Raw genomic sequence first — 19,475 nt, forward strand, 5'->3', positions numbered from 1 at the left:
TTGTTTTTTCTGTTTTTCTGGCCAAACCAGCAGTGGGGAGCAATTATTCCCCATATTAGTTAGATCCAACACCAATCATGTGGCCTGCCTCATCCTGGATGCTATTCAACACCAACATTATTGGGCCAGCACTCAACTAGGTAAACAGAAAGTGTTCCTTCTAAAGTCTAACATTTACCTTGCATAGGAAGGGCCCAAAGCACTGTTGAAGATCCCTGGCTCCTATACCATCAGGAAGGTGTTACAGGAGCATCAGTACTAGGACTGGGTAACAGCTTCTGCCCAGTTTGTGAGACTAATGAATATCCTGCCACCATTGAGATTTTTTCACTAGGATGGAGAGCTGTTTACTGTACCATTTGCTGTTTATCTGAGCTGTGCTCTTCACATGCATTTTGAATTATATTTTATTAACTTATCTGTGGTACTAATTTGTCTTTTTGTGCTGTGTGTGATATATATCTATTGTGGGTGCGTCGTATACCAGAGGAACGTTGTAATTATCTACAGTTAGATTGACAATAAACTTGAACCTGAACTTGATAGACTGAAACATCCATGGCAATTCAGAACCAAGACAGCCAGCCAGCCCAGAATTCTTTGTCCCTAAGCTGCTTTTGTAGCCCCTGCATTTAATACATCTGTTCTGCTCAAGTCTCAGTTCGGTGGATGATTGAGCACTGCCAATGGAAGATCAAAGGCCATTGGTAAAATGTTAGCCGCTGTTCACCACTACCTGGCCAACGTGCAGGGAACTAGCACATGTTGGCATCCAGTATTTCATCCTGTGCCACAAAACCATGAAACACTTGGACAGTTCAGAACAAACTAACTCCCACCCACTGATTTGATTCAATACATACACGATCCTGGAGGAAATGAGCAGATTAGGCAGCATCCATGGAGGGAAATACACCATTAACCTTTCAGGCCAAGACTCTACAAACTTGATGCTGCTTGTTCCTCCAGTATTTCATATGTGTTGATTCAGATTTTTGGCATCTGCAGTCTCTCTTGTGTCCCTACTGATCTGAAAGTGAATTTCTCAGCTCTTCTGAAAATCGTGAATTAGTTTCTCCATCTACAATTACACACCTCTCTTTAATCCTCTTTAAATCTTCTAAATGTTTCAGTTCTGTTACTGACTTAGTACACTGCAATCCAACATAGTCTAAAGACTGACAGTTGAGGATTAAAAGTTGTTTATGTGGCACTAGTGAAAATAATGTTACTCTCTAAAAACAAGGAACATTGCAAATTTAGAGGCTGTGCGTCAGCATTCACAAGTAACGTTTGTTTGAAATTGTAGCATCGTTAGGAGGCTGTTCTGCAGATCTCCAATACCCTCAGATGTGCATGATACAAGCCAAACTCATCTCATCACGATGTTTAACAATAGTTATTTAGAATTTATTGTTAAAACTTCGATTTTTTAAAAATATGATAACCACTTCCAGAGGCACAAAAAAAGCTATTCTTTAGTTGTTCAAACTAAATTAATATTGCTATTCTGCTGGAGAAATTATTCTAATCTGTGGCCAGTACTCTAGCAAATACTCAACCATGTGCGGGCAACACACTGAAACACATTTAGCATTTACAACCACAGATAATTTCCTCTTTTAATCAAAGTACATAGTTCAACTTGCTTCAACAAGGTTCAAAGGTTATAGAAAGGGTAAGATGGGCTGTTCTGTGTGGAATAAATCCAAACTTCATCTATCTGTTCCTCTTCGTTTACACATGAAACTTCCCAAAGATTAATTAACAGAAAAGAAATTTGGAAAGATTACGTGTTAGGATTACTCACCTCCCTAACCTTTTCCCATAAAGTACAACAAGATAAAGTGTCTGTCAGCTTCTGCAAACAATTCCAATTGGAGAATAAATTTTATCTCTCCATGTGCAGATATTTAAGCATGCAATGAACTAAATTTTATATGTTATTGCAGATAAAGTTAATGTTTAACGAAGTTGATACAGTTGCAGGAACAAAAACAATGAACGAATAACTTAAGAAAAGATGAATGTCCTAATGGTTTGAAAACCTATGGGTCACAAGGGAATATTTGGCTGAAGTTCATAAGTTTCAAAAGTATATTCTCTATCATAGAATCAGAGTTGCTTGCCTTCTTATTGTCCACACTAGCTTTCTTTTTGTTTTTAAATAACTGAAAACTTGAACAAAATTAGGGCTTGCTCAATGTCTTTTGCTCTCATGCATTTTGTACAACATCTGGAATGAGACCAGAAGAGCAAGCGTAAGAATGTCAGAGAGAATGGGTATAAAGTTCAAGTTTAATTGTCATTCAACCATACACACGAATACAGCCAAACAAAACAGCATTCCTCTGAGGTCAAGGTGCAAAACACAGAACAAACAGTCACACATGGCACACAGTACATATAATTATAATGGCAGAAAATTATGCAGTTACAAAAAAAATGTTAAAAATAATATAGCTCAAGTCTTCACGTGTCATGGCTTGTAGATTGATGGTGCACGGATGTTGTCCTGAAGCCATGTTTCTGGAAGAACAGCCCACAGCAGTTCCTCATATCATGCAGTGCAGCCATAGGCAAAGGTAGTCCAGATTGTCTCCCACCGAGCGAACACTGGAAAGCAGTGCTGAGAGAAGTTGACAGCCTCCAACCCAGCGCAGAAAATAATTACGCACAGCTAGATCCGGCGTCTCCATCCTCGGCAGCTGCAGCAGGCGACCCCAAGGCCTGGTCTTTGGCACAACCAAGGCTACGCAGCTTCTCTCCCATTGGTCTCACCAATGAACCACAGAATCCGACTCATAGTCCTTTCTGCACCTCCAGTATCCAACCGGGTCTTGCGATCACAACAAAAATGTCTCGCACCATCTGTTGGATTGCACACCACCTTCTTGATACCTTCTTCACTGGTGGCTGAAACAGGCTGCAAAATGGGACACAGCAAGTCCAGCTCATCTGCTATCGAGCAACTTGCTAGTGGAGCAGTGTTCTTAATATCCAGCAGTGTCTTGCAATCATGAAAGACATAAAGGATGAACAATTACACCTTTGGTTGGACCCAGAGAGGTCACTACATCCAAGCTCGCAACCACTTTACCAGAAGTAGTTGAGATTTGGGAACACGACGTTTACACCAATTTCTCCAATTTTGACTAAATTCAAAATCAAAAATCCTGCAGACATTTGAAATCCGAAATAAAAATCTGAACTGTCAGAAATACTCAACGGGTCAGGAAGCTCCTGAATAGAGAGAAACAGAGTTAATGTTTTAGGTCAATAGCACCTTCATCAGTGTTTGACTACATTTCAAGTTGTTGAAGTATTTTACAGATGATATTAGGAAATCAGAAACATAATTATACCCTGTTTAAATTAAATTAACCACCATTCTTACAATCACAAGATTTTCTTTTGGCTTTCTTACTATCGCTTTGCATCATTACTAAACAAATTTTTAGATAACAAGCAAACATATGATAGCTTTAGTTCCTTCAGCATTTTGAGAGAGCTGATAAGATAGTTGATCATTTTTCTTAATTTAGCAAGTTTTTTTTCATAATTTCGTAATTTTTTTTGAAAGACCAGGAGGAGAAGAGGATGAATACAGGACCATTGTGGTGGATGTTGTCAAACGGTGCAAGCTGAATCATCTCAGCTCAACATCAGTAATACAAAAGAGATGGTAATGGACTCTTGGAAGACCAAGGCTGCGCTGTTCCCTGTTGTTATTGATGGTGAGGACGTGGATGTGGTGAGGAACCTACAAATACCTGGGGGTACACCTGGATGACAGACTTAAATGGAGCACCAACGCATACACAGAGGCTGGGTAGAAGAAGGGCCAGAGTTGCCTCTCCTTCCCAAGGAGACTAACGTCCTTTGGAGTACGCAGGCCTCTCCTTCACATGTTCTACCAGTCTGTTGTCGCCAGTACAATCTTCTGTGCTGTGGTGTGCTGGGCAATGGTATCAACACAGGTGATGCTAACAGGCTCAATAAACTGATTAGAAAGGCTGGCTGTTATAGCAGTCAAACTGGACACACTGGAGACTGTGGTAGAACAAAGGACCCATCGGAAAATCCTGGCAATTCTGAACAATATTCTCACACTCTGCACGCCACCTTGGCTGACAGAGCACTTTCAGTAATAGATTAATACAACTGTGCTGCTCTAAAGAGCAGTATATGAAGTCTTACCCTTGGCCATGAGGCTCTATAACGAGTCAACCTATAGTCATAATGATGTAAAATTTATACAAGAGGTCTTTTTGAATTTGGCTAACGCACATGACAAATATTAATAGTTGGAGATTTTAACTTTTGTCTAGATCCAGTTTTAGATAGATCAACAAAGGTTGATACAAAATCAAAAGTAGCAAAATTAACTTTATCACTGATGTAAGATTTAAACTTGAATGGAGAAGAATTAACCCAAAAGAAAGAGATTATTCATTTTATTCAAATTGACACAAAACTTATTCAAGGATAGATTTTTTTCCTATTAACGAATATTCAAGACAGAGTGAAAAATATGGAATATAAAGCAAGAATATTGTCAGATCATTCTCCTTTGATAACGACAATGATAATGATAGATAAAGAGGAATCAATTTATAAATGGAGATTTAATTCAATATTATTAAAACGTCAAGATCTTTGTGATTTTATGAAAAAAAACCTATAGTCAGGGAAGTGATGAAACCCACCTGTTAGACTGTTACTTACTTCTGTTTACTAGAGCTCTGTTTAAGCTCCGTTTACCACACCCTGCTATCGCAGAAACCCTGAGCAATACTGCCATCACTACTTATCTGGATGATGTGAACATGCACCCATTTCTGTATAAGATTATAGCAATTCTTGCACTACCATCTTATCAGTGTGAACTTGTAAATCTTGTAAATTTTGACTTCTAAATCTTGTACATCTTATTTTTAAGGTAACTTTATTTCTATATCTGTGCACTTGTAATGCTACTGTTACACTGTAATTTCCTTTGGGATCAATAAGTATCTATCTATTGATCTAACTTCAAGGTTTGCATTACATTCAGCAACTATCAAGAGTTCTGATTTACCCAAATCTTTCATCCAAGAATAAATAGCACAAAGAAACATAAAACGTATGCATAATAGCAAAAGAATCTATTATTTACCTACCAATCGTCAAGGAGAAGTCAATGACTGACCTTATAAAGAACTTAATTTTGAAAATTTTCAGATCAGAACGGAGGATTTACTAATACAGAATTGTGTGCCATATCTGAGAAAAGTTTCTATACAATGCAAACAAAAATGTTGCTGCAGTGTCATTGTAAAACACTGTCTGTAAAATGCAAAGCAAGCTATTCATAACAACACACACAAAATGCTGAAGGAACTCAGTAGGTCAGGCAACATCTATGGAAAAGAGTAAACAGTCCGCTTTTCAGGCCGAGACCTGTCATGAGTCCTGATGAAGAATCTCAGGTTGAAACGTCGACTGTTTACTCTTTTCCATAGATGCTGCCTGGCCTGAGGAGTTCCCTCAGCATTTTGTGTGTGTTCCTTTGGAATTCCAGCATCTGCAGTATTTTTCGTGTTTGGGAAGCTATTCTTGAGGCAGTTGCTCATTTCACACTAGGGTGTCAGCCTAATTGAAAGTTGGATAGCAGATCTCTGGCCTTGAAAATAAGGCTAATAGTTTTATGAACTGCTTTATAATCACTTGGATAATCTCATTCATTTTAACCTGCATTAATATCATAGTTATTAAACCTCATTAATATTACTAGCTCAGGATTAATGCAGATATTTCATTAGAATTGGAGATTTACAGACAATTTATTTGTTCAATTAGTTCTCTGTGTGGCTGTGTTAATTTGTGGAACTCCCCCTATTCACTCATTAGCGGGCCATATGTAACAGGTGTCATCAGCATACTGATGCAGTGGAAGCTCCAACATGATAATGCACACACCATTTATTACTAACACTGCACAAACACAAGCTGTGCACTTAACAGGTACATTTGCCCAAATTAATGTTTCTGTTATTCAACAACTACTGTGCTTGTCAAAAAATAAGATGTGATAGTGAAAATTATTCGGTGTACAGTCAGAAAATATCTAAACATCAGTAAGCTTGCTTATTTAAGACAGAATGCTACATCGTACACACAAAACAGCAAGGATAGCAGGAGGAGGAGCTTAGAAGGATTAACGGTGCCTAACAGCAACTCCTTTGCTTCCAACTTCTTTAACAGCTCCATTTCCATCTTTAATATCTCTATTTTTCCCTTACAGGGTTCTTTTGAAGACCCTGACCTGGAGTTACACGCTGACTACGGTTCTTTGCGGGAATGGGACCCACTCTCGGGGTTAAACGACTGGCCGTTATTCAGCACGCCAGGGGCTCAGCCTACGAGCTCAGTTCACTTTCGAAGGGCTGAGATCTCGTGGCTCTCGAGACAGGCAGATCAAAGGTCAGTGTCCGGGCAGATCGGGGTGACGTGGGAGACGGACGATCTAAGGCTTTGTGCCCACAGACCCAAGGTCTTTGGTCACAGAGCTCGGAAAAAGCGATGCAACGGACTTTTAACATTGTAAACCAGTGAGTTGTTTGTTATGTCTCCCCTCTCACTGTGAAACAGAGACACCTCTTTCTTGCTTATTAAGGAGAGAGAGAGACCCCATGGTATGTCGAATACTGGGTGAACAAGTAGTCTTTGGAGCACTACAAGTCTGTGCCAGTGGCGGGAGGAGGGATCGTTGCTTGCTTCTGCTTATGTGCGGGAGGGAGGGGAGTGGGGGGGTGAGGAGAAACTTTGGGGTTCTAACATTTAACTGTCATTCATTCTTTGGGGGCACTCCTCTGTTTTTGTGGATGGTTGCAAAGAAAAAGCATTTCAGGGTGTACATTGTATACATTTCTCTGGCATTAAATGTACCTTTGAAAACACATGGATGCATTTATTAAAAAAGCATTGCCTCACTGCAATCCATTATCATTGAAGCAATCTGATTAGTTTCTCCCCTTTGTCAAGTCACTGCCCAGTCATTTTTCACACAATAGCGTGAGTGACCTTTAACTGTATCTGTTCGTCACTGGAGAATCAATCACCCACAGTGTTTATTCCTGACAATATCATACATGAATTCCAGCAGTAATTGAGGCAGATGAAAGATTTGCTTAATTCATAGCAAGCAGAATTATTTTTATCCTTGATAATCTATGTTAAAGCCTAGTGACTGGTGTATCATAATATACAATCATTATATCAGTTTCATTGGGCAAGTTCGTTCTTCCCTGTATCTCAACTGCAATCTCACCTCTACTATGGCTGAGCTTTAGTTTCATTCTTCTCTTCGGCTTGTATCATTTTTCTATGAGCATGATTTTTGTGTGGAAATTAGGCTCCAGAATTTGAGCTGCCTGGTCTCCATTCTAATTCGAATGTAGGTAACTACTCAAATTCAAAAACCAGGAGCTAGAATCCATGGATCAGTCCTCCGCCTCACAATGAGCGATGCACTTTAGACACCAAACATGGGAGGAACATGGAGCAAACACAGAGAAGAGGGCAGTGTAGGCCCTTCAGTCCACAATGTTGTGCTGACCATAAACATAAGAAAGTCTGCAGATACTGGAAATCCAAATCAATGCACACACAAAATGCAAGAGGAACTCAGCAGGTGAGGCAGCATTCACGGAAATGAAGTGATAGGCGCCGTTTCGGGCTGAGAATCTTCTTCCGGACTAGGAAGGAAAGGGGAAGATGCCAAAATAAAAACATGGGGTGGTGGGGGGGGAGAAGAGAGGGGAAGGAGGAATAGCTTGGAAGGTGATAGGTGAAGCCAGGTCAGTGAGGGAGGTCAAGGACTGGAGAAGAAGGAGTCTGATAGGAAAGGAGAGTGGATAGGATAAGAGAAAGGGAAGTGGGGGGTGGATCTCAAGAGGACCATCTAAATACTCCAAGATCAACCTAACCCTTCCCTCCCACAGAGCCCTCTATTTTTCTTTCAATCATGTGCTTGAGTCTCTTAAATGCCCCTAATTTATCTGCCTGTCACCATGCCAGCAGTGCATTTCAAACACTTAGCACCCACAATGTAAACAACCTACCTCCGATATACCTTCCTATACTTTGCTCTAATCACCTTAAGATTATGCTCTGTACCTTGGGGTAAAGGGCTGCTAGTTCTGTCTAAGCCTCTTAATTTAAACATTTGTGGAGGGGATTAAATGGTTGGTGTTTTAGGCCTTTGGGTCTTGACCTGAAACCCCAACTGTTTATTCCCCTCCATACAGGCGGCCTCACTTGCTGAGTTCCTCCAGCGTTTTGTGCGTGTTGCTCACAATTCCCAGCATCTGTAGACACTCTTGTGTCGGAGACGTGCTCTTTAACCAGGTCTCCAGCTCTGCTGCTAAACCAGTTTAACCACCCAATGCCAGAAAAAGATTTAAATTGGTAGCATGAAAGTAGCTTGAGAATTTGAAAACATCGTTATTCAAAAAAAGCTCTTGCTGACTTCTGCATAAGAAAAGGTTAATTTCTCAATGGCAACCTTGTCACACCAAACCTCTAATTCACTTCCTGATTAATATCTTTCTTGACTGCCATCATTTGTTAAGGCTGCTGGAACCAGCTTTCACTCTGCGGTTCCCTCTTCCTGCTCCCTTCATCTCAGGCTACAGAAATTATGAATCAATGAACAGCCTTTTCAACTTAATCTTTCTAGGAAACACAAAGCTTTTGTTTACCTGCCCTAATCCTTCCTCCCACAGAGTTTTAAAGCATGGGCGTATACTTTGCTCTTTTCATATTTCCTGTTCCAAAAGACAAACAAATTCTCATCCAATCATTTACTTGGCCAGCACTTGTTTATGTTAACGAGCTTCAGGTTGGATCCAAGGCTTGTTACAAGGACCTCTGGTATGACTAAGAGTAGTAATGGATTAGTGGCATTGAAGGATGAGAATTAAAGCTTGCTTCAACCCCCCAAACCCTTCCATAGCTCTCTTCTTCCTATCTCTGTAACTTCTGATGAACTCCCAAAGCACAACACATTACAATATAGACGACCTGGGTTCAAATCCGGCCACTGACCGTAAGGAGTTTATATCTTCTCCCCATAACTGCATGGGTTTCCTCCGGGTGCTCTGGTTTCCACCTACAGTCTAAAGACATACCGATTGGTAGATTTATTGGTCGTTGTAAATTGTCCCATAATTAGGCTAGCATTAATTTGGCAATTGCTGGGACATATGGCTTAAAGGGCCAATTTGGTGCTGTATCTCAATAAATAGATTATTTAAGTAAAGGTTCTTGTACAATATTGTTAGCTCCGAGCTCTGGAAATGCTCCTGAACCTCTCGTTTACCATTTTGATTCTTTAAAAGGCCCCACCTCTCTGAATATTTCAAATATCCATTGTACTAAGAAATATGGATTGTGGGCAAATAATATTTGATAAAACTGTTGTGGAGTAATTGAGAAGCTTTAGAGATGCAAAAAAAAAACAGTTCTGTACTTTTTCTCCAAACAATTTCCTTGCTGTTTTTTTTAAAAAAAGGATGCATTTAAGTATTCTTAGAAAAGCTGGAAATGAATGTATCAGAACAGGATATGTGCAAAGAACACAAGATAAATTGACAGTAGTCTAGCCTGTAATTAACTTTTTAATATTTCCTTTGGAGACCATGCAATAAGGATATTTGAAAGCTAAGATGGCTTCACTCTGCAATTATTGCAAGACGTCAAACATTAGGAGAATCTTTAAATGTACTATTCTTTTTAAACTCCTTTTCAGAATCAGGTTTTATATCACCAGCGTATGTCGTGAAATTTGCTGTTTTTGCAGCAGCAGTACAATGCAATATGTAACAACAAAAAACTGTAAATAACTGCAAATATATATGTACAATAATTAAATTAAAAGTAGTGCAAAAATAAAAATTAAAGTAGTGAGGTGGTGTTCATGGGTTCAATGTCCGTTCAGAAATCAGATAGGCGGCAGAGAGAAAGAAGCTGTTCCTGAATCAGTAAGTGCATGCCTTAAGGCCTCTGTACCTCATCCCTGAGCAATGAGAACAATGCATGTACTGGGTGATGGGGTCCTTAATGATGGACACCACCTTGTTAAGGCATCGCTCCTTGAAGATGTCCTGGAAACCGCAGAGGCTAGTACACGGCTCTCTGCAGCTTATTTTGCTCTTAACACATCTCTCTTGCAAACACAAACACACACACACACACTTCCACTACCATCGGTCATTCGATTTTTAAAATTATGCATTTATCACCCTTTCATCACCAATAGTTCATTCCAGAATTTGAGGAAATGAAATAAATTATGTAAACTGGAAGAAATGCTGCCTGACTTACAATGGAGAACTAAAGGTTATTGAGTTACTCTGCCATATTTTAGGCCTTTTGCATCTGAAAGTTGCTGTTTCCTGGAATACAGTGCAATTGCAAGATTATCTAGGTCAAAGCACACCACAGATTTAACGCTCAATGTGGGCCTTGATAATGGGAAAGCGAAACCTACCACAGTGCAATCATTCCTGGGCATTAGCATATCAGATGTCCTGTCCTGGGGCCCTGCACATGGATACAATCAGAAGGAAGGCACGCCAGAATCTTTACTTTCTTAGAAGGTGAAGGAAGTTCAACTTTATCAAACTTCTATATATGTATTATTGAAAGTATCCTGATTGGTTGCATCATAGTCTGGAATGGCAATCTGAATGTGCTAGAGCAAGAATTTGCCATAGACCATGATCGCCCACAACAACACAACACGTAATGATGATGATGAGAGTGTAAGGAGCTGCAGAAAGCACTGGAGTCAAGCCAAAACACTAAAGGCACATCCCTCCCCACCATCATAGTATCTACAGGAGGTTCTGTCTCAGGAAGGAAACATCCATCAAAGGTCACCGCCTAAACCATATTCCTGCAGCTTCTGTAGGGCAGGTAGTAAAAGAAGCCTGAAGTCCCACATCACCATGTTCTTTCCTTCAACCTTTCAGTTCTTGAACCAACCAACACAAGTTAAATCACTATCTCAGTATGTCAACACTATGACCACGTTGATTAGCTTGCAATAAAATACTTTTTTGTTCTGATTATATTCTTTCTTGTGAAAATGATGTAAAATTTATGAAAAACTTGTTTTTCTTGTGAATACTGTTCACATGATACTCTGTGCCTGTGATACTGCTGTAAGTAAGCTTTTCACTGGATCAGTGCATATCACAGCAATCTCAACTGTGACATTGAAAAGAAATTGTCATTGAAAGAGGTAGCTACACCTCATTGCAACTGCATCAAGTCATGTTGGAATGGCTGAGGAAAGAGAAAAGTCCTATGACTACACACACAAAATGCTGGAGGAATTCAGCAGGTCAGGCAGCATCTATGGGCAGAGGAATAATAGTCACTGTTATAGGCCAAGACCTTTTACCAGGTCTGGAATGGAAGAGTTCAATCCAAATTAACTTAAATTGTTCATTTCCCTCTATAGATAGAGCCATAAGGTCATAGAAAAGTACAGCACCTTCCTGAAAGCCTCATATTCCTCCTTACTCCATTTAAACATTCTCCTGACTTGTCTACTCCTATCCCTCTCCAAAGTTATGGCCACAACATCATAGCTCCAAATACCGATCCACACTCTAAGCTCATCCTCTTTGTTCATGATACTCCTTGCATTAAAATAGACACATCTCAAACCATCAGTCTGAGTGCATCCCTTCTCTATCACCTGCCTATCCTCCCTTTCACACTGTCTACAAGCTTTCTCAATTTGTGAGACAACCGGCCTTTCCTCCGTTTCTTCAGTTCAGTTCCCCCCCCCCCAGCAATTCTAGTTTAAACTCTCCCCAGTAGCAAAATTGATGTGTGGTTCAATTTTGCCGATAATTCAGTTCTGTTGCATCCTATCAAAACCTTTCTTAAACTCCATGTAGAAGACGTCAGTACATTAGCCTCATTAAATCTCCATGTCTTGCTAAAAGTTCCAGTAAAATTACTTAAATGGCATACGCCCTCAATAATTCCATGTTCATTTACCTTAATCCATCTTTCTCAAGTGACTATTAATGGCAAGCAATATACACAAAATGCTAGAGGAACTCAGCAGGTCAGGCATCAATAATGAAAATGAATAGAGTCAGTGTTTCGGGCAGATATACTGGTTAAGGACTGAGAAGGAAGGGGGAAAATGCCAGAATAAGAAGGTCAGGCGGGAGAGAGGAGGCTAGTGGAAAGGTGATAGGTGAAGCCAAGTGGGAGGGAAAGGTCAAGGGCTGGAGAAGAAGGATTCTGGTAGGAGAGGAGAGAGGACCATAGGAGAAAAGGAAGGAGGAGGGGTCCTAGGGGGAAATAATAGGCAGATGAGAAGAGGTAAAAGGTCAGTGGGGAGAAGAGGAAGGGAAAATTTGTTTACCAGAAGGAGAAATTGATATTCATGCCATCAGATTAAAGGTTACCCACCCCGAAGGTGGTCTCATCTTGACACAAGAGAAATGGAAAGCCTGGATAAGAGTTACTAAAACCTTTCCCACTACAGTAGTTACAATTACATGCTGGAGGTCAGTAGACTTATTCCTTTAACAATAATTTGTTCTATTCTCCAGTGTTCTTGTACCACCTTTTATCCCAAGAGCAATGGAAAATTATGGTCAGCATTGTCTTAATTTCCTCCTATACTACCCTTAAAATCCTAAAAGGCATCCCATCTGGTCTGGGTACTTGCATAAATCTTTTATTAACCCCACACTATCAATTAATGCAGTGGTCCCACTAATTCATCCATAACCATTACATTGAAATAACCCCATCCCTGACGAAGGTATATACAAAGTACTCATGTAATATCTTTCCAGGTGTCAAGTGCAATCACCCGAGAGTCCTTATTGGGCCTCACTCCTCCATATATTAACCACTTTTTTATTTACTTGTCTTTATAACATCTTTAATTGCCAAATACATTGGGAGTTTACCTTTGCTCTCTCATTTTCTTTGTTCCTTTTGTGTTCAGCCTGGCTTTAACAGCCTTCTTTACAACTCAACAATTGTCATAGAGGGGAAAATAACTGAATGCTTTTGGACTGCAGTGATTTACATACTGCGTGCCAAGTGATGTGAGAAGAACTGGCAAAGAACTTGTAGGCGGGATCGATCATTTGCCCAGAAAGAAAGGATCTCCTTCAAATGACTGGGAGGACAAGTTTCTTTCAGAACTGATATTATAGAGATGTGCAAGTTTAGATTACAGTTAATGTAATGTTAGGGCTTTATAAGGCACTTCATATGGAGTGTTGTCAGCAGTTTTAGACCCCTTATCCAAGGATGTGCTGACATTGGGGAGGATTCAAAAAAAAGGTTCACAAAACTGATTCCAGGATTGAAAGGCTCATCATACGAGGAGTGCTTGATGAGTCTGGGCCAGTACTCACTGGAATTCAGATGAAGGAAGGTGGGGAGATCACCTACCAAATGTTGAAAGGTCTCGATATAGTGGATGTGGAGAGGATGTTTCCTATGTGCAGGAGCTCCAGAGGACACAGCTTCAGAATAGAGGGATGCTCATTTACAAAGGAGATGAGCAGGACCTTTCTTTAGCCAGAGAGTGGTGAATCTGTGGAATTCATTGCCAAAGGCAGCTGTGGAGGCCAAGTCATTGTGTATATTTAAAGACAGAGGTTGATAGGTTCTGTATTAGTCAGGGCACTAAGGGATTTGGGAAGAAAGCAGGAGACTGGGGCTGAGGGCGAAAACAGATCAGCCATGATGAAATCGCGGAGCAGACTTAATGGGCAAAATGGCCTAATTCTGCTCCTATATCTTAGGGTCTTAATTATAGAGTTACAGAAATAGAGTAATGAGGGACAATATCCATCAACAGTATGCTTTAATAATTTATAATATGTAACTTGTTTGCCATTTCTTGCAATATTATGATGCTATTTTCTTTATATAGAACATAGAGTTACACATTTCTTTCTCTTGAATATAGAATTGGCTTATTTTTACCAGAATCAGGTTTATTATCACTGTTGCAGGTTATGAAATGTGTTGTTTTGTAGCAGCAGTACAGTACAAAGCATAAAAAATACTTTAGGCTACAATTTTAAAAAATGTACTGCAAAAGAGGAATGGTGAGGTAGTATTCATGTTAAACTCAGGTCTGGATTTTGGCGCTCTGTTTTAACTAGTTTTCCTTATCCTTCTTAGCCTTGTAACTTCCAGCTGTACATCAGCTATAAGATATACAGTATGTGTGGAACTTCCTCTTTGCCCACAAAGGACAGGTAAGAGAGGCTGCAATACCTCTTAAAATTCTCCAAAACCACCAGCACCTCACTCTCTCTGACTACAGCCACCAACTCACTGTCCAATTCAAATATCTGAAAGCTGACAAGGAAGTTCCAGGCACATTTTGCAACTAGCCTACAGCTCAAAAGGTACAAGCCAAGGATAAACATACAGCTGAACAATTAAAAGTAAAATCAAAAATAAATTATGATGAGTTTTTCACAAAGCCTGATGTAATTAGATTATACAAACCAATAGAAAACTCATGCCCTCTCCCAACCCAGGTATGTTTGTGATTCATTACTCTAGAGATAAAAACAAATTTGACAGAGCCCAATGCCAATGCTCGGATTTCCAGTTCTATAGAAATCTCACACTAGACACAAATGAAGTGCAAAAAGTCTTAGTAGTGCAATTATAGATTGCATTAATGCTGAATTATACAATTTGATTCAAAGCAATAAATTAACAGTAACACACAACCCACATGGCACTTTTTCCTAAAACAGCAGATGCACAAGAGTTAGTAATGATAAGTACTTTATTGATCCTGAGCGGGAAATTATTTTGTTACAGCAGCAACATTTAAAAACACACTTGGCAGTAATAATAAATATAATAAAAATAATAGCTAATAGTACAGAATACCCACAATAATAATTTACCAATGTGCAATAATGTAATAAGTCTATAATTCAATAATAATAAACATAGTTAATACAGGCAAACATAGCAGATCCTTAAAAAAGATATAACTTTGCAGCTTGCAAATCTAGCTTCACTATTTGCCTGGGAAGGTACCGCAGTGAGTTATCTGAAACTGGGAACAGGAAAATAGCCACCTCTGGCATATCAGAAACATTAAATGGCACAGTCACAACAGAAATCCAATCCATCTGTTTCTTATTCTATATATATATCTTTTTTAAAATTGACTCCTTTTAAACTTTGAAAACATAAACTGTACCATATCAGCTTAATTTTAAAACCTTAGAAGCAGTGCATACTTTGTTTAAAAAATATTAATACTGAACCTATCATAAGGGCTCAGTATTATCATAAGGGTTCAGGCTCCTATTTGATTTGTAATGATACACTTAATCTATCAGAGACCACTATACTGAGCTTGTAAATTAAAAACATCATGTTTAAAATAACACACATAAGCAGGCATTTATATATTGAATATCCTAAAGTACTTCAAAATTAAAGCTTTGTAGACACTTTAAGTTTGAAATGTGTCAACCAATTTACATACAGCGAGTTCTCAGTAAGAGCAGAGTCCTAAGGACGAGATTATCCACTTCCTTTTAAAGGTTATTGCCGAGAACTCACAACACCTTTTATCCTACGCAGAGGAAATAAGAATACATATTCCTAGTGAGGTCAAATAAAGTTTAGTAAGTTCTATGCAGTCAAGCAGTTGTTCGAATATTTTCCAAAACAGATCAAAATATCTGAAATAGAAAACACCATTGAGTAATGGTCTGACACGAAGATAGAACTGGAGCAGGGTGAGGGGTGTGAGGGGAAGAGTGGGCGGGAGTTGGATGCTCATACAGTCACCAGGAAAGCATGCAACTAGCACTGCCATTGAAGAGACCAGTGCCACATTCCCTCTCCATCTGTAAAAGTCCCACATAACGCCAAATATATCTTAGCAATATTTGTTGCCACCCACCAGCGAAAATCAACTGACTAATGGAAAATCTGATCAATGGCTGGATCCCAGCAAACGCGCAATGAATTTTGACTCCGTCCACCCTTGGAACAAAAAGATGCTACAAAGTTTAGTATTGGCTAGACGTTTAAGTTTTCTCCTTATAGAACTTTCAGCTGTCGTTGGCATATTTTCGGTACAGTGGCTCAGAGAGAATTTCAAAGAGCTGAGAAGTTTTTTTTCTGGTCTCAATGACTCGCTGTGTGGGCGAGGAGGGAGTCAAATGCTTAATGCGACACAGCAAGTGCATAACCAGCTGGAGCGCTCGACACCCTCGGCCAACAACCAAAAAAAGATCAGAAATTAAAAAAACCCTCGCCCTTGTCCGGTACATAACCCACATCGTATCATCTGAGGGAGAGTCAGAGAATGTGCTATGCTTCACGCCCCAGCACGTACGTTTACACACTGGCACTCGTTTTGCAGCAAAGGCATATAGAAAGTTAAAGTTGGCCGTTCAACATTCACTCCACAGACATTCAGTGAAGAAAATCCGGCTGGACACACAGTACAACACCGAGGGAGTTCCACGCTGAAAGAGGGGCTATCTTTCAATTGGACATTAAACTCGTGGACCGTTCTCTCTCTCTCTCTCCTCCTCTCCATCTCTCTCTTCTCTCCGTTGCTTTGCAGACGTTGTCAAGGCACAAACCTTCTGGACGTCTTCCATGCTATGCCAATACTTGTCCCTTAATCAATACGCCTATTGAAAAAAAAACTAAAACATAGCTACTGTCGTGATATTTGTCTTGATATTGCTTTGCCCAAAATGGCTGCAAAGCTTTGGTGTCATAGATACAGGTCCTTCGGCCAAATGAGCCCATCCATGCCAATCACGGTCGTCTCAATTTCCTGCATTCGGCTCATATGTTTCCAAGCCCCACCCTCCATGTACCTATCCAAGTGCCTGGGCGGCGGCATTTTCCTTTATGAAAATAACTTCGTTTCAAAAGTTTATCACTGCCTGTAAAGGGCTTTGAACATCATTCAAGAGCCACTGAAGCCATTATATATATATATATATATATATATTCATGCCCCTTTCTCAGAATCAGGTTTATTATCACCGGCATGTAATGTGAAATTTGTTAACTTAGCAGCAGCAGTTCAATGCAATACAGAATACAGCAGAGAAATAATAATAATAATAATAAATAAACAAGTAAGTCAATTACGTATATTGAATAGATTTTAAAACGTGCAAAAACAGAAATGCTGTATATTTTTAAAAATGAAGTAGTGTCCAAGGTTTCAATGTCCATTTAGGAATCGGATGGCAGAGGACAAGAAGCTGTTCCCGAATCACTGAGTGTGTGCCTTCAGGCTTCTGTACCTCCTACCTGATGGTAACAGTGAGAAGATGACGTGCCCTGGGTGCTGGAGATCCTTAATAATGGGCGCTGCCTTTCTGAGACACTGCTCCCTGAAGATGTCCTAGGTACTTTGTAGGCTAGTACCCAAGATGGAGCATCGATCTTATCCCATCGATTTAACCTACTCCAGCTTTTACCTCGGACATGTCCCCGTAAGAACTGCGGAACTCGCAAGAAATTGTGCCCCACGAAACAATTGGTAATAAAATACTAAATTGTATCAGCTTTTACCCGGTCACCCAAAACTTCCCGGACAGCGCCCCGAGTTTTTTTTAAAGCTCACACTCATGATCGAGGTGGCCGAGCCCGACGTAGCACCTCTGGCCACCAAGCGGGTGATCCCAGGATCATCCCGGCCGATCCATTCCGGATCACGGCGTGTTGACACACCGCCGTACCTCTGCATTCAGCGCCGGTACCCTTCACATTCCAACAACATCAGTAAGGGATGAAGGAAAAGGACATCTGCACTCACCTTCCTTCGGGTAAAAATAAACGGTGTAATTACGGAAAACTAAACGGGGGTGGGAGTGACAAAACAAAACGCGTTCTGAATCCAAACACTTGCCAACTCATTGCCAACCACGAAGTGATTTGTGTTCTCGAGCGAGGAAACGGAAAAGTAAACAGGAAAAGGGAACCCTCCTTCGGTGACACATTACGACAAAAGCAACAGTTGCAACGTTACTGACTGCAAAATTAAATAAAGAGTTTGTAGCTGGTCATTTGCTGCAGCTAAAGTATTTTTTTGTTTTAAAAGCTGGCTACAAAGTACTTGAAAAGGCTGGTAAGAAAGCATTTATAACCCAACACACACACACACACACTCTCTCTCTCTCTCTCTCCCTCCCTCCCTCCCTGCAGGAATTCAGCAGGTCGAGCAACATCTATGGACGAAAATGAACCATAAATACTTCCTGACCTGCTGAGTTCCTCCAGTATTTCGTGTGTGATGTTCCAGATTTCCAGCATCTGCAGAATCTCCTGTGTCACAAACAGCTATAAATGCTAGCCACTAAGTAAATTTAAACACTAGGTAAAAAGTTTTTCTGAAGACTGACTACAAGGTATCTATAAACACTAGCTACAAAGTATTTATAAAGGCTGGCTACAAAGTTACACGACTGTTGCAACAATGTTTTGGGGTTATCTAAAACGGAGAATGGATCTTTGGGAAGCCTGCCCTGCCCTGCTCTATGCTGCCCGGTGGAGCCGTACCTGGGCCAGCTCATCGGCCGCCAGTATCCCCGCCGTAGGACTCTTCATGACACCGAACATCGCCGTCTGCTCCTCCGAGTTTAGGCTCACCGGTTTGAGCTGTGTGAAGACGGGCTCGTCGGCGCTGCTACTGCCGCCGCCCAGGCTGCCCGTCAGGACGCTGCTGGTCATTGGGCTCCGCAAAGCGGAGGAAGCTCTCGTTGAACAACTGGGCACCTCTGTCCGTACAAGGAAGCAGCATCTGCCACCGCCGCGCTCTCAGTGGTCCCGGCGAAAGCCGAGTGCCCAAAACTATCCCGCACTTTACTTCTCGCCCTCCCTCTGCTGGGTGCCAAAGCTGGCTGTGACGAGCACCCGGCCTCTCCAATCAGGGGCGTCTTCATTCCGATTGATGGTCCAAATAACCAATCAACTTAGTGCAACCGGAGTCCCAGAGGCAGGTTCTGATAACCCACTCAGCATCAAATTTCATTATTGACAAATTGACACCGGATTCCATTCAACCTGTGTACCTGTTGCAGAAATTGCCCGCCTCCGCAGCTCTTAAAAAGTTCTTGTGATACAATTGTCATACCGTTTTGCATTGCAAAAGACTTGTATTTCCATGGAACCGCTCTCGTCCCTTAGCGGCTCAATGAGGTTAAAAACAAATTGCTGGAGGATCTCAACGGGTCAAGGCAACATTTATAGAGGGAAATGGACAGTCGACTGTCCATTTAATATAAAATTATCAATTACTTAATGTACAGTAATTCACAGTTTTTCCTATATTTATCACGTATTGCATTGTACTACAGATGCAGTTAACAAATTTCACGACGTACACCGGTGATCTTAAACCTAATTTTGACCCCCGT

At 40.5% G+C, this 19,475-nt stretch overlaps 1 protein-coding gene across 3 annotated transcripts in view; it reads right to left on the reverse strand.

Moving 5' to 3' along the window:
* LOC132394374 (Krueppel-like factor 5) overlaps positions 1-18,939 on the reverse strand; it is a 66,966-nt gene extending 48,027 nt beyond the window's left edge. Inside the window, exon 1 of one of the 3 annotated variants that reach the window (XM_059970443.1) lies at positions 18,709-18,939. In XM_059970443.1, the coding sequence (XP_059826426.1) occupies positions 18,709-18,789 (81 nt within the window). In that variant the 5' untranslated portion in view covers positions 18,790-18,939. Of the gene's footprint in view, positions 1-17,875; positions 18,011-18,618 lie in introns of those variants that run through there. The other 2 variants (XM_059970442.1, XM_059970444.1) reach the window with 2 other exon arrangements.
* Positions 18,940-19,475: the final 536 nt, after the last annotated feature.

This window comes from Hypanus sabinus, chromosome 5 (assembly GCF_030144855.1).
Source record: "Hypanus sabinus isolate sHypSab1 chromosome 5, sHypSab1.hap1, whole genome shotgun sequence".
Taxonomy (NCBI): Eukaryota; Metazoa; Chordata; class Chondrichthyes; order Myliobatiformes; family Dasyatidae; genus Hypanus; species Hypanus sabinus.